Genomic DNA, 15,761 nt, shown 5'->3' with positions numbered 1-15,761 from the left:
GACCCTCTCCCTCTCTCCGACCCTCTCCCTCTCTCCGACCCTCTCCCTCTCTCCGACCCTCTCCCTCTCTCCGACCCTCTCCCTCTCTCCGACCCTCTCCCTCTCTCCGACCCGCTCCCTCTCTCCGACCCTCTCCCTCTCTCCGACCCGCTCCCTCTCTCCCACCCTCTCCCTCTCTCCGACCTGCTCCCTCTCCCCGGCCCTCTCCCTCTCTCCGACCCGCTCCCTCTCTCCGACCCGCTCCCTCCCTCCGACCCTCTCCCTCTCCCCGACCCTCTCCCTCTCCCCGACCCTCTCCCTCTCCCCGACCCTCTCCCTCTCTCCGACCAGCTCCCTCTCTCCGACCCTCTCCTTCTCCCCGACCCTCTCCCTCTCTCCGACCCGCTCCCTCTCTCCCACCCTCTCCCTCTCTCCGACCCGCTCCCTCTCCCCGACCCTCTCCCTGACCCGCTCCCTCTCTCCCACCCTCTCCCTCTCTCCCACCCGCTCCCTCTCTCCGACCCGCTCCCTCTCTCCGACCCGCTCCCTCTCTCCGACCCTCTCCCTCTCTCCGACCCTCTCCCTCTCTCCGACCCTCTCCCTCTCTCCGACCCTCTCCCTCTCTCCGACCCTCTCCCTCTCTCCGACCCTCTCCCTCTCTCCGACCCTCTCCCTCTCTCCGACCCTCTCCCTCTCTCCGACCCGCTCCCTCTCTCCGACCCTCTCCCTCTCTCCGACCCTCTTCCTCTCTCCGACCCGCCCCTCTCTCCGACCCGCCCCTCTCTCCGACCCGCTCCCCCTCTCCGACCCGCTCCCTCTCTCCGACCCTCTCCCTCTCTCCGACCCTCTCCCTCTCCCCGACCCTCTCCCTCTCTCCGACCCTCTCCCTCTCTCCGACCCTCTCCCTCTCTCCGACCCTCTCCCTCTCCCCGACACGCTCCCTCTCTCCGACACGCTCCCTCTCTCCGACCCTCTCCCTCTCTCCGACCCTCTCCCTCTCTCCGACCCGCTCCCTCTCTCCGACAGGCTCCCTCTCTCCGACCCTCTCCCTCTCTCCGACCCTCTCCCTCTCCCCGACCCTCTCCCTCTCTCCGACCCTCTCCCTCTCCCCGACCCTCTCCCTCTCCCCGACCCTCTCCCTCTCCCCGACCCTCTCCCTCTCTCCGACCCTCTCCCTCTCTCCGACCCTCTCCCTCTCCCTCTCTCCGACCCGCTCCCTCTCTCCGACCCGCTCCCTCTCTCCGACCCTCTCCCTCTCTCCGACCCTCTCCCTCTCCCTCTCTCCGACCCTCTCCCTCTCCGACCCGCTCCCTCTCTCCGACCCTCTCCCTCTCTCCGACCCTCTCCCTCTCTCCTTGTCTCTCTCTCATTCTCTTTTCCCCTAACCCTTTCACTCCTTCATTGCTCCTTGTTCCCGTGTTTCTCCCATTCCTTCTGTCCCTGTCACTCATTCCATCTCCTCGTTTCTTTATCATCCCCCACCCCACCCTGTCTTATTCCCTTTTCCCTCCCTTTTCTCACTCCCTCTGTGTTTTTCTCTCTCTCATTGCCGCTGTCCTCGTCTCTTTAACTCCTTTTGCTCTCATTTCCTTCCCCATTCCTTCTCATTCTGGGAGGGTTAAACAACAACAACTTGCATTTATATAGCGCCTTAACGTAGTAAAACATCCCAAGGTGCTTCACAGGAGCGATTATCAAACAAAATTTGACACCGAGCCACATAAGGAGATATTAGGACAGGTGACCAAAAGCTTGGTCAAAGAGGTCGGTTTTAACGAGCGTCTTAAAGGGGGAGAGAGAGGCGGAGAGGTTTAGGGAGGGAATTCCAGAGCTTGGGGCCCAGGCAGCTGAAGGCACGGCCGCCAATGGTGGAGCGATTAATATCGGGGAGGTGCAAGAGGGCAGAATTGGAGGAGCGCAGAGATTTCGAAGGGTTGTGGGGCTGGAGGAGGTTACAGAGAAAGGGAGGGGGGCGAGGAGGCCGCGGAGGGATTTGAAAACAAGGATGAGAATTTTTAAATCAAGGCGTTACTTAATCGGGAGCCAATGTAGGTCAGCAAGCACAGGGGGTGATGCGAGTTAGGATACAGGCAGCAGCGTGTTGGATGAACTCGGGCTCAGATGTGATGCCAATAAAGTCAACAGATGCTCACGTGAACAGAGGCCACTTCGGTGAGTGAGCAGGCCAGCAAGAGTCAGGAGGGAAAAAGTGAGCGAGAGCAAGAAATTAGAAACTGATTATCACAGCTACATTCAGCACCATGGAGAGGGAATGGTCGGACACCTCCTCCACCCAGTTCCCTGTCTGAGCCGAGTTGTGCGGGGAGGGGGGCCAGCATGGGCCTCAGTGACCCTGGACCAAGGGGGCAGACAGAGTCAGAGAGGGGAGAGTCAGCCTGAGTGGTCAGTGCTTGCTGGCACCATGAGGCATTAACAACAGACTGGGAGCACGGGCCGGCCGGCAGATTCTGCCTTTACTTTTCATTTTAAACTAGTCCAACTCCATCAACCCAAAATGGAAGGAGTTTAATCCATTGGGATTTATGCAGTGGGAGTGAATGGGAAGGGGTTGGGTCCATTGGGATTGTGTACAGTGGGAGTGAATGGGAAGGGGTTGGGTCCATTGGGATTGTGTACGATGGGAGTGAATGGGAAGGGGTTTGGGTCCATTGGGATTGTGTACAGTGGGAGTGAATGGGAAGGGTTGGGTCCATTGGGATTGTGTACGATGGGAGTGAATGGGAAGGGGTTGGGTCCATTGGGATTGTGTACGATGGGAGTGAATGTGAAGGGGTTTGGCTCCAATGGGATTGTGTACAATGGGAGTGAATGGGAAGGGGTTTGGTCCATTGGGATTGTGTACAGTGGGAGTGAATGGGAAGGGGTTTGGTCCATTGGGATTGTGTACAGTGGGAGTGAATGTGAAGGGGTTTGGTCCATTGGGATTGTGTACAATGGGAGTGAATGGGAAGGGGTTGGGTCCATTGGGATTGTGTACAGTGGGAGTGAATGGGAAGGGGTTGGATCCATTGGGATTGTGTACAGTGGGAGTGAATGGGAAGGGGTTGGGTCCATTGGGATTGTGTACAGTGGGAGTGAATGGGAAGGGGTTGGGTCCATTGGGATTGTGTACAGTGGGAGTGAATGGGAAGGGGTTTGGTCCATTGGGATTGTGTACGATGGGAGTGAATGGGAAGGGGTTTGGTCCATTGGGATTGTGTACAGTGGGAGTGAATGGGAAGGGGTTTGGTCCATTGGGATTGTGTACGATGGGAGTGAATGGGAAGGGGTTTGGGTCCATTGGGATTGTGTACAGTGGGAGTGAATGGGAAGGGTTGGGTCCATTGGGATTGTGTACGATGGGAGTGAATGGGAAGGGGTTGGGTCCATTGGGATTGTGTACGATGGGAGTGAATGTGAAGGGGTTTGGCTCCAATGGGATTGTGTACAATGGGAGTGAATGGGAAGGGGTTTGGTCCATTGGGATTGTGTACAGTGGGAGTGAATGGGAAGGGGTTTGGTCCATTGGGATTGTTTACAATGGGAGCGAATGTGAAGGGGTTTGGTCCATTGGGATTGTGTACAATGGGAGTGAATGGGAAGGGGTTGGGTCCATTGGGATTGTGTACAGTGGGAGTGAATGGGAAGGGGTTTGGTCCATTGGGATTGTGTACGATGGGAGTGAATGGGAAGGGGTTTGGTCCATTGGGATTGTGTACGATGGGAGTGAATGGGAAGGGGTTGGGTCCATTGGGATTGTGTACAGTGGGAGTGAATGGGAAGGGGTTGGGTCCATTGGGATTGTGTACAGTGGGAGTGAATGGGAAGGGTTTTGGTCCATTGGGATTGTGTATGATGGGAGTGAATGGGAAGGGGTTTGGGTCCATTGGGATTGTGTACAGTGGGAGTGAATGGGAAGGGTTGGGTCCATTGGGATTGTGTACGATGGGAGTGAATGGGAAGGGGTTGGGTCCATTGGGATTGTGTACAATGGGAGTGAATGGGAAGGGGTTTGGTCCATTGGGATTGTGTACAGTGGGAGTGAATGGGAAGGGGTTTGGTCCATTGGGATTGTTTACAATGGGAGTGAATGTGAAGGGGTTTGGTCCATTGGGATTGTGTACAATGGGAGTGAATGGGAAGGGGTTGGGTCCATTGGGATTGTGTACAGTGGGAGTGAATGGGAAGGGGTTTGGTCCATTGGGATTGTGTACGATGGGAGTGAATGGGAAGGGGTTTGGTCCATTGGGATTGTGTACGATGGGAGTGAATGGGAAGGGGTTGGGTCCATTGGGATTGTGTACAGTGGGAGTGAATGGGAAGGGGTTGGGTCCATTGGGATTGTGTACAGTGGGAGTGAATGGGAAGGGTTTTGGTCCATTGGGATTGTGTATGATGGGAGTGAATGGGAAGGGGTTTGGGTCCATTGGGATTGTGTACAGTGGGAGTGAATGGGAAGGGTTGGGTCCATTGGGATTGTGTACGATGGGAGTGAATGGGAAGGGGTTGGGTCCATTGGGATTGTGTACGATGGGAGTGAATGTGAAGGGGTTTGGCTCCAATGGGATTGTGTACAATGGGAGTGAATGGGAAGGGGTTTGGTCCATTGGGATTGTGTACAGTGGGAGTGAATGGGAAGGGGTTTGGTCCATTGGGATTGTTTACAATGGGAGTGAATGTGAAGGGGTTTGGTCCATTGGGATTGTGTACGATGGGAGTGAATGGGAAGGGGTTGGGTCCATTGGGATTGTGTACAGTGGGAGTGAATGGGAAGGGGTTTGGTCCATTGGGATTGTGTACGATGGGAGTGAATGGGAAGGGGTTTGGGTCCATTGGGATTGTGTACAATGGGAGTGAATGGGAAGGGGTTTGGGTCCATTGGGATTGTGTACAGTGGGAGTGAATGGGAAGGGGTTGAGTCCATTGGGATTGTGTACGATGGGAGTGAATGGGAAGGGGTTTGGGTCCATTGGGATTGTGTACAATGGGAGTGAATGGGAAGGGGTTTGGGCCCATTGGGATTGTGTACAATGGGAGTGAATGGGAAGGGGTTTGGGTCCATTGGAATTGTGTACAATGGGAGTGGATGGGAAGGGGTTGGGTCCATTGGGACTGTGTACAGTGGGAGTGAATGGGAAAGGGTTTGGTCCATTGGGATTGTGTACAATGGGAGTGAATGGGAAGGGGTGTGGGTCCATTGGGATTGTGTACAGTGGGAGTTAATGGGAAGGGGTTGGGTCCATTGGGATTGTGTACGATGGGAGTGAATGGGAAGGGGTTTGGTTCAACTGTGAAGTCACTATTGTCTGCCAGTGCTCACTGCGATTTCACAGTGTAACATGGAGCTCATATATCGGATTGACAGGCAGTGCCCGTGGAGACAACGCCTTTGGGAGAGATGGTGGGGGGGGGGGGTGGTGAAATGGAGGGGTAGAAATACATCCAGTCAGGAGATGGCGTGTCTGATGCTTCACTGATGGATGATGTGAGCCCACTTTATAAACTGATTGGTTTTCTCTTTTTTGGGGGGGGTCGATCAGTTGCCCACTTTCAGCTTGACGGAGGAAGTCTTCTCGGCCAGCTTCATCCCGTTTGGATCGAGATTCCTGGGTGAGTATTGACTACGTCATTTGGCGTTGGAGAGGTGACAAATTCCCGTCTATAAAGGACTCGGTCCTTGGGGGAGAGGGGAGGGGCCCGGAGTTGGGAAATTGTTGTTGGCCGTAGCGTGGTCTCTTGTATAAAGGCATCTCGTGATGTAGCACAAAAACCCGAGCAGACCAGAGGGTCCCTGATACGAGCCCTACTCAGTGCTGAGCTAACTGACTCAACCAGGGCAACAAAGTTGGTCCCAAGACCTTGGGCCTTGAGAGAGGGAAAAACTCCAGCTCCTGATTGCTATCCTGTGTCCCTGGGTGGACCTGAAACAAAGGCAGGATTGGGTTCCGCTTTGATTACCCCGCTGACACTCACAGACTAGGCTCACAAGCAAGGAATGACAACCTGGGTAAGGCAATCACATCTCCGGAACAGTGTCGGCATCAAACACTCCCAGGGCAGGTACAGCACGGGTTAGATACAGAGTAAAGCTCCCTCTACACTGTCCCATCAAACACTCCCAGGGTAGGTACAGCACGGGTTAGATACAGAGTAAAGCTCCCTCTACACTGTCGCATCAAACACTCCCAGGGCAGGTACAGCACGGGTTAGATACAGAGTAAAGCTCCCTCTACACTGTCCCATCAAACACTCCCAGGGCAGGTACAGCATGGGTTAGATACAGAGTAAAGCTCCCTCTACACTGTCCCATCAAACACTCCCCGGGCAGATAAAGCACGGGTTAGATACAGAGTAAAGCTCCCTCTACACTGTCCCGTCAAACACTCCCAGGGCAGGTACAGCACGGGTTAGATACAGAGTAAAGCTCCCTCTACACTGTCCCTTCAAACACTCCCAGGGCAGGTACAGCACGGGTTAGATACAGAGTAAAGCTCCCTCTACACTGTCCCATCAAACACTCCCAGGACAGGTACAGCACGGGTTAGATACAGAGTAAAGCTCCCTCTACACTGTCCCCATCAAACACTCCCAGGGCAGGTACAGCATGGGTTAGATACAGAGTAAAGCTCCCTCTACACTGTCCCCATCAAACACTCCCAGGGCAGGTACAGCACGGGTTAGATACAGAGTAAAGCTCCCTCTACACTGTCCCATCAAACATTCCCAGGGTAGGTACAGCACGGGTTAGATACAGAGTAAAGCTCCCTCTACACTGTCCCATCAAACACTCCCAGGGCAGGTACAGCACGGGTTAGATACAGAGTAAAGCTCCCTCTACACTGTCCCATCAAACACTCCCAGGGCAGGTACAGCACGGGTTAGATACAGAGTAAAGTTCCCTCTACACTGTCCCATCAAACACTCCCAGGGCAGGTACAGCACGAGTTAGATACAGAGTAAAGCTCCCTCTACACTGTCCCATCAAACACTCCCAGGGCAGGTACAGCATGGGTTAGATACAGAGTAAAGCTCCCTCTACACTGTCCCATCAAACACTCCCCGGGCAGATAAAGCACGGGTTAGATAGAGTAAAGCTCCCTCTACACTGTCCCATCAAACACTCCCAGGGCAGGTACAGCATGGGTTAGATACAGAGTAAAGCTCCCTCTACACTGTCCCGTCAAACACTCCCAGGGCAGGTACAGCATGGGTTAGATACAGAGTAAAGCTCCCTCTACACTGCCCCATCAAACACTCCCAGGGCAGGTACAGCACGGGTTAGATACAGAGTAAAGCTCCCTCTACACTGCCCCATCAAACACTCCCAGGGCAGGTACAGCACGGGTTAGATACAGAGTAAAGCTCCCTCTACACTGTCCCATCAAACACTCCCAGGGCAGGTACAGCACGGGTTAGATACAGAGTAAAGCTCCCTCTACACTGTCCCATCAAACACTCCCAGGGCAGGTACAGCATGGGTTAGATACAGAGTAAAGCTCCCTCTACACTGTCCCATCAAACACTCCCAGGGCAGGTACAGCATGGGTTAGATACAGAGTAAAGCTCCCTCTACACTGTCCCATCAAACACTCCCAGGGCAGGTACAGCACGGGTTAGATACAGAGTAAAGCTCCCTCTACACTGTCCCATCAAACACTCCCAGGGCAGGTACAGCACGGGTTAGATACAGAGTAAAGCTCCCTCTACACTGTCCCATCAAACACTCCCAGGGCAGGTACAGCACGGGTTAGATACAGAGTAAAGCTCCCTCTACACTGTCCCGTCAAAAACACAGGATGATTACTGCCGGAAGAGGGATGAGACTTTGATCTAATTAGGCTGGGCTGGATTCAAGGTGCAGGGATGGTAATTAAACTGCCTCCCATGCCCCTCAGTATTTCCAGTGTTTGCTCAGATATGGACTCAGTACTAGCACTGCGATAAAACCTTGTTTTTTTTTTGCTTTTCGCCTTCCCAGTAGAATTGGAAACACGACCAACAACCCCCGCCGTTAAGGTGCTGCCCCCAGAGCAGCCCATGGAGTTTGGCCCATCCCAGGTCATCGGTAAGTAACCCTTTCATGGCTGAATGTTATTGGGAACAGGATAGGGTGTGTGCCCCCCATGGCTTTAGGATCCATCAGCGGTTGTATGGAACTGCCCAGGGCATCAAAGGTTTCGTTGAGGATTGAGTTTCGCCATCGTAAATCGAGATGTTGCCACCAATTGTGATGAATTGTTCCATCACTTCATTTTTGGTGAGGTTTTCTGGATGACCTGGTTAGTGCAGGTGTCCCAGTGTCATACCGAGAGCCGTAAAGACCAGGAGAGTACCTGCTCATTTAAAACTCTGCTGCCCCGTATCCTAACTCGCACTGAGTACCATTCACCCATCACCCCGCCACCCCGTGCTCACGAACCTACAGTGGCTCCCGGTCCGGCAACACCTCGATTTTTAAAATTCTCATCCTTGTTTTCAAATCCTTCCATGGCCTCCTTGTCCCTCCCTATCTCTGTAACCTCCTCCAGCCCTACAAGCTTATGTAAAGCTTTCCTTTGTAAGTTACAAGAGTGATCAAGAGTCTGATACACTGCCTATTGCAAAACAATAAAAGTGAGTTAAGTAAAGTTCTATAATATAGTGAAATTTGCTGTCTTTGCCCTATTTTATGTGTAATTTTGCTTTTTGATAAATCCGATTTGTAGTTTTAGCCTGAAATATTTGCCCACTCATGGTGTTAGCTCTGCATCAGTCAGAGAGAACAGAAGTTTTGCATTGGTAATCCATATTATCTCAGTGAAATAATTCATTGTTCACCTTAAGGCTTGCTCTACCAACTTATTAAAAGCATAAGGACACGTTACATAGGGAGTGTGGACGTTCCTGTAGAAGTGATCCTTTGTGCTGGGTACAAAGGAAAGTATCTTGGGCCCAGCAAAACCATGTGCTGACAGCAGGATTGAGGGTAGCTGATGAAAGGTTCTCGACCTGAAACGTTAACTCCGTTTCTCTCTCCACGGATGCTGCCCTGGCCTGCTGAGTTTTTCCAGCATTTTCTGTTGTTATTGAGGGTAGCTGTGGTGCCCTCCTGTGGTTGAATAGCCTGCTGACACACATCTGGAGTAACAGCTGAAGAACGGCCGCTTGGGTGAGGTACTGGAGGACAACCGGCAACGTGCGGAGCCTCTACCCAGCAAAGCGTCAGCGTCTTCAGTGGAGGAAGTGAGAGAAATGGCGAAAAAGTTAGTTCGGTCGCAATGTGTATTGTGAACTCCTTGGAACAGATCTTAGCAAGGAAGAGTTTGCAATCTAGACCCTCAGAATGCCGCAAAATGCTTCTGAAGTACAGTCAGGGTTGTTCACAGAATCACAGAAACCCCACAGTGCAGATAGAGGCCATTTCAGCCCATCGAGCCTGCACCGACACATATCCCACCCGATCCCTGTAACCCCTACACCAACACATATCCCACCCCTATCCCCGTAACCCCACGTATTTAATCCCCCTAACACTAAGGGTCAATTTATCATAGCCAATCAACCTAACCTGCACATCTTTGGACTGTGGGAGGAAACCGGAGCACCCGGAGTAAACGCACGCAAACACGGGGAGAATGTGCAAACTCCACACAGACAGCCACCCGAGGCTGGATTCGAACCCGGGTCCCTGGTGCTGTGAGGCAACAGTGCTAACCACTATGCCACCGTGCTGCCCGGGAGCCACTGTATATATAACTGTTATATATACAGTGGCTCCCGGTTAAGCAACGTCTCAATTTAAAAATTCTCATCCTTGTTTTCAAATCCCTCCATCACCTCGCCCCTCCCTCTCTCTGTAATCTCCTCTGAAATATCGGCGTTTCTCCAATTCTGACCTCTTGAGCATCCCCGATTTTAATTGATCCACCATTGGTGGTCGTGTCTTCAGCCGCCTGGGCCCCTAAGCTCTGGAATTCCCTCCCTAAACCTCTCCGCCTCTCTCTCCTCCTTTAAGACGCTCCTTAAAACCGACCTCTCTGACCAAGCTTTTGGTCACCTGTCCCTAATATCTCCTTATGTGGCTCGGTGTCAAATTCTGTTTGATAATCATAGAAACATAGAAGATAGGAGCAGGAGTCGGCCATTCGGCCCCTCGAGCCTGCTCCGCCATTCAGTGAGATCATGGCTGATCATCCAAATTCAGTACCCTGTCCCTGCTTTCTCCCCATATCCCTTGATCCCTTTAGCCTTAAGAAATATATCCAACTCCTTCTTGAATATATTTAATGAACTGGCCTCCACTGCCTTCTGTGGTAGAGAATTCCACAGGTTCACCACTCTCTGGGTGAAGAAATTCCTCCTCATCTCAGTCCTAAATGGCTTACCCCTTATCTTTAGACTGTGACCCCTGGTTCTGGACTCCCCTGCCATCGGGAACATCCTTCCTGCATCTAGTCTGTCTAGTCCTGTTAGAATTTTATAAGTTTCAATGAGATCCCCTCTCATTCTTCTAAACTCCAGCGAATATAAGCCCAATCGACCCAATCTCTCCTCATACATCATTCCTGCCATCCCAGGTATCAGTCTGTGAATCTTCGCTGCACTCCCTCCATTGCAAGAACATCCTTCCTCAGATAAGGCAACCAAAACTGCACACAATACTCAAGGTGTGGTCTCACCAAGGCCCTGTACAACTGCAGCAAGACATCCTTGCTCCTGTACTCGAATCCTCTCGCTATGAAGGCCAGCATACCATTTGCCTTCTTAACCGCCTGCTGCACCTGTATGCTTACCTTCAGTGACTGGTGCACAAGGACACCCAGGTCTCGTTGTACTTCCCCTTCTCACAATCTATTGAAAACACAACAATTTGTATTTATATAGCGCCTTTAATGTAGTAAAGTGTCCCAAGGTGTTTCACAGGAGCGCACGGTACCAAATTGCACACAGCAAAATCCCACAAACATCAATTGCAATAGGTTCTGTAAGTTAAGCAAAGTTCTATAATATAGTGAAATTTGCTGTTTGTGTAATTTTGCTTCTTAATAAATCCGATTTGTCATTTCTAAGCCTGAAATATATGGTCAATCAAGGTGTTACCTATGCACCAGTTTCCTCGCACTTTCCAGGACCACTCCTACAGGGAAGTGTACACCCCCTACATAGTGTGTCTGCGTTTGTGATGGTGCGCTTCTTCCAATGAGACAATAAGATCTCCAGCGTCCATCGGGCTAAGCAGACAAGGGCCTCGGTTTAAGTGCGCATCCAACGGACAGTACCGTCTGACAGTGCAGCACTCCCTCTGTACTTGCACTGCAGTTAGCAGCCCACTTTCTAGTCCTGGAGCGGGGTGCTTGAACCCACAACCTACTGACACCCAGAGGGGAGCGAGTGCTGCCCACTGAGCGAAGCCGACCACATCGCAAACAAAACAAGGCTTAAAGGAGTCGCTGAGTTCAATCGGCTGGTCGTGGCGAGATCAGCGACTGTACCGCCGATGTATATTCAGGGCCCGCACTCACACATTTAGGACCTGCCCTCCAGCTGATTCCCTTAATAATGGGATTCTGACTTCATTTGTTATGTTTTTTTTTTAAAGTTCAAAGTCGAACTGTGATTCTCTGAAACCTTTGATTGCAAACGGGCTGCTGGCAGTGGGACAGCTGCTTCTATTGAGAGGGAGAATGGTACTTCACTGCCATCTGGTGGTGATACGCAGAGCTACACACGTTCGAACAATGACGGACAGGTAAAGACCCTCTGGTCCATCCAGCCTGTCCCACGCAAAGGTGATAAACCTTGTGCATCGCAACCTATACACTTTCCACCCCACCCGAAGCCATGCGATCTCCTGGGAGAGGCACAAGACCAGATTAAGAACCCCAGATAACAACAGAAAGTGCTGGAAAACTCAGCAGGCCAGGCAACATCCGTGGAGAGAGAGTCAACGTTTCAGGTCGAAACCCTTCGTCAGAACTGAGAAAAAAAAAGCAGGAAATGAAACAGATTAAAAGGCCAGATTGGGGGCTGGGAAATGGGGGGATGAGAGAACAAAAGAGAAGTGAAGAGACATTAAGAGGTATTGAAAATGAGACGAGATGGTGATAACATAAGAACATAAGAAGTAGGAGCAGGAGTAGGCCATACGGCCCCTCGGGCCTGCTCCGCCATTCAATAGGATCATGGCTGATCCGAACCTAGACTCACGTCCACTTCCCTGCCCGCTCCCCGTAACCCCTAATTCCCTCATCAGCTAGGAAACTGTCTATCTCCGTTTTAAATTTATTCAATGTCGCAGCTTCCACAGCTCTCTCAGGTAGCAAATTCCATAGATTTACTACCCTCTGAGTGAAGAAGCTTCTCCTCACCTCAGTTTTGAAAGGGCAGCCCCTTATTCTAAGATTATGCCCCCTAGTTCTAGTCTCACCCATCAGTGGAAACATCCTCCCTGCATCCACCCGATCAAGCCCCCTCACAATCTTACATGTTTCGATAAGATCGCCTCTCATTCTTCTGAACTCCAATGAGTAGAGGCCCAACCTACTCAACCTTTCCTCATACGTCAACCCCCTCATCTCCGGAATCAACCGAGTGAACCTTCTCTGAACCGCCTCGAGAGCAAGTATATCTTTTCTTAAATATGGAAACCAAAACTGCACGCAGTATTCCAGGTGTGGCCTCACCAATACCCTGTATAACTGCAGCAAGACTTCCCTGTTTTTATACTCCATCCCCCTTGCAATAAAAGCCAAGATTCCATTGGCCTTCCTGATCACCTGCTGTACCTGCATACTAACCTTCTGTGTTTCATGCACCAGGACTAGTAAAGAGACAAAAGACGGCTCTAGATTAGGTGTGAAATGCGCTGGCAGAATGAGAGACAGTTGCCATGTGGGAGAGAGAAAAAGGGGGAAGGGCACAAAACAAAGGTGTGGATAAAAAATATATATAAAAATGTAATAGGGGCCGAGGTTATGATCTGAAGTTGTTGAACTCAATATTGAGTCTGGAAGACTGTAAAGTGCCTAATCGGAAGATGAGGTGCTGTTCCTCGAGCTTACGCTGGGTTTCCATGGGACAATGCAAGAGCCCGAGTACGGAGAGGTCCGAGTGGGAATGGGGCGGTGAATTAAAATGACAGGCGGCCGGAAGCTCGGGGTCATCCTTACGGACTGAAGAACCCCAGGCCAATTTTAGAGGGGGAGAACATTCTGGGAAATTCCTCTCCAACCCATCTAGGCGATCGAAACTATTCCAGGCGATCCCCTCTGGCCCCGAATTCCCTGCAGTCCCTGCCTTCCGCAAGAGATGATCTCCGCCCCGGCCAGAAACAGAATCCAGCTCTCGCTGGAAGGAATTCAGCGAATCGGAGTCCACCGCACGAGAGGCCCACTGTTCTAAAGAAAGAAAAAGAGAGACTTGCATTTCTATAGCGCCTCTCACCACCTCAGGACGTCCCAAAGCGCTTTACAGCCAACGAAGTACTTTTTTTGAAGTGTGGTCACTGTTGTAATGTGGGAAACGCGGCAGCCAGTTGTCGCACAGCAAGCTCCCACAAACAGCAATGCGATAATGACCAGATCATCTGTTTTTTTCAAGTGATTGAGGGAAAAAATATTGGCCCCAGGACACCGGGGGAGAACTTCCCCCCCCCACCCCCACCCCCCCCTTCCCCCCCTGCAGTAACAGGACATTTGGATAAGCATAATTTAATCGGACAGAGTCAGCATGGTTTTATGAAGGGGAAGTCATGTTTGACAAATGTGCTCGAATTCTTTGAGGACGTAACAAACAGGGTGGATAAAGGGGAACCAGTGGATGTAGTGTATTTGGACTTCCAAAAGGCATTTGACAAGGTGCCACACAAAAGATTACTGCACAAGATAAAAAATCACGGGATTGGGGGTAATATACTGGCATGGGTGGAAGATTGGCTATCTAACAGAAAACAGAGAGTTGGGATAAATGGTTCATTCTCGGGCTGGCAATCAGTAACTAGTGGTGTTCCGCAGGGGTCAGTGCTGGGACCCCAACTCTTTACAATCTATATTAACGATTTGGAGGAGGGGACTGAGTGCAACATATCCAAGTTTGCCGACGATACAAAGATGGGAGGGAAAGCAGTGAGTGAGGAGGACACAAAAAACCTGCAAAGGGACATAGACAGGCTAAGTGAGTGGGCAAAAATTTGGCAGATGGAATATAATGTTGGAAAGTGTGAGGTTATGCACTTTGGCAGAAAAAATCAAAGAGCAAGTTATTATCCAAATGGAGAGAAACTGCAAAGTGCTACAGTACAAAGGGATCTGGGGGTCCTGGTGCATGAAACACAGAAGGTTAGTATGCAGATACAGCAGGTGATCAGGAAGGCCAATGGAATCTTGGCTTTTATTGCAAGGGGGATGGAGTATAAAAGCAGGGAGGTCTTGCTTCAGTTATACAGGGTATTGGTGAGGCCACACCTGGAATACTGTGTACAGTTTTGGTTTCCATATTTAAGAAAAGATATACTTGCTCTCGAGGCGGTTCAGAGAAGGTTCACTCGGTTGATTCCGGAGATGAGGGGATTGACGTTTGAGGAAAGGTTGAGTAGGTTGGGCCTCTACTCATTGGAATTCAGAAGAATGAGAGGCGATCTTATCGAAACATATAAGATTGTGAGGGGGGTTGATCGGGTGGATGCGGGGAGGATGTTTCCACTGATGGGTGAGACTAGAACTAGGGGGCATAATCTTAGAATAAGGGGCTGCCCTTTCAAAACTGAGATGAGGAGAAATTTCTTCACTCAGAGGGTAGTAAATCTATGGAATTTGCTACCCCAGAGAGCTGTGGAAGCTGCGACATTAAATAAATTTAAAACGGAGATAGACAGTTTCCTAGCTGATAAGGGAATTAGGGGTTACGGGGAGAGGGCAGGGAAGTGGACGTGAGTCTAGGTTCGGATCAGCCATGATCCTATTGAATGGCGGAGCAGGCCCGAGGGGCCGTATGGCCTACTCCTGCTCCTACTTCTTGTGTTCTTATGTTCTTTGAAATAGTGGCCGAGGGATCTTTTACGTCCACCCAAGAGAGCAGACGGGGCCTCGGTTTAACGTCTCATCCGAAGTTCCCTGGGGCAAGAAGCACCTCCTGATATCGAACCTAGATCTGGCCTTCTACAGCTTAAAACTGTGACCCACTGGTCCGCCCGAACCTATTTAATTGGAACAAGCTGTCAACTGGATCACAATCTACACCCTTCATTATCTTATAAACCTCGATCAGATTGCCCCTAAACAGCAGGCACCTCAAAGCACTGGAGAGGTACCACCAACGCTGCTTCCGCAAGATCCTGCAAATCCATTGGCAGGCTAGGCGCACCAACGTCAGTGTTCTCGCTCAGGCCAACATCCCCAGCATCGAAGCTCTGGCCACGCTCGATCAGCTCCGATGGACGGGGTCACATTGTCCGCATGCCCGATACGAGACTCCCAAAACAAGCGCTTTACTCGGAGCTCCGACACGGCAAGAGAGCCCCAGGTGGGCAGAGGAAACGCTTCAAGGACACCCTCAAAGCCTCCTTGAAAAAGTGCAACATCCCCACCGACACCTGGGAATCCCTGGCCCAAGACCACACAAAGTGGAGGAGAAGCATCCGGGAAGGCGCCGAACACCTCGAGTCTCTTCACCGGGAGCAAGCGGAAGCCAAGCGCAGGCAGCGCAAGGAGCGCACTTCAACCCAAGCACCCCACCCACCCGCCCCTTCAACCACCATCTGCCCCACCTGTGACAGAGACTGTAGGTCCCGCATTGGACTCATCAGT

At 51.4% G+C, this 15,761-nt stretch overlaps 1 protein-coding gene across 4 annotated transcripts in view; it reads left to right on the top strand.

Moving 5' to 3' along the window:
* The window catches only part of ltbp3 (latent transforming growth factor beta binding protein 3), a 258,409-nt gene that overhangs the window by 186,859 nt on the left and 55,789 nt on the right, over nucleotides 1-15,761 (top strand). For 3 of the 4 annotated variants that reach the window (XM_085976241.1, XM_085976244.1, XM_085976245.1), the window contains 2 exons: nucleotides 5,520-5,589; nucleotides 7,958-8,044. In XM_085976241.1, the coding sequence (XP_085832367.1) occupies nucleotides 5,520-5,589; nucleotides 7,958-8,044 (157 nt within the window). The remainder of the gene's footprint in view (nucleotides 1-5,519; nucleotides 5,590-7,957; nucleotides 8,045-15,761) is intronic. The other variant, XM_085976243.1, reaches the window with a different exon arrangement.

Source organism: Somniosus microcephalus, unplaced genomic scaffold (assembly GCF_052327205.1).
Source record: "Somniosus microcephalus isolate GS21.2 unplaced genomic scaffold, FLI_Smic_1.0 unresolved_chr2, whole genome shotgun sequence".
NCBI classification, from domain to species: Eukaryota; Metazoa; Chordata; class Chondrichthyes; order Squaliformes; family Somniosidae; genus Somniosus; species Somniosus microcephalus.
Note: the sequence above shows the minus strand (reverse complement) of the source record. Positions and strands in the feature narration are given on the sequence as shown.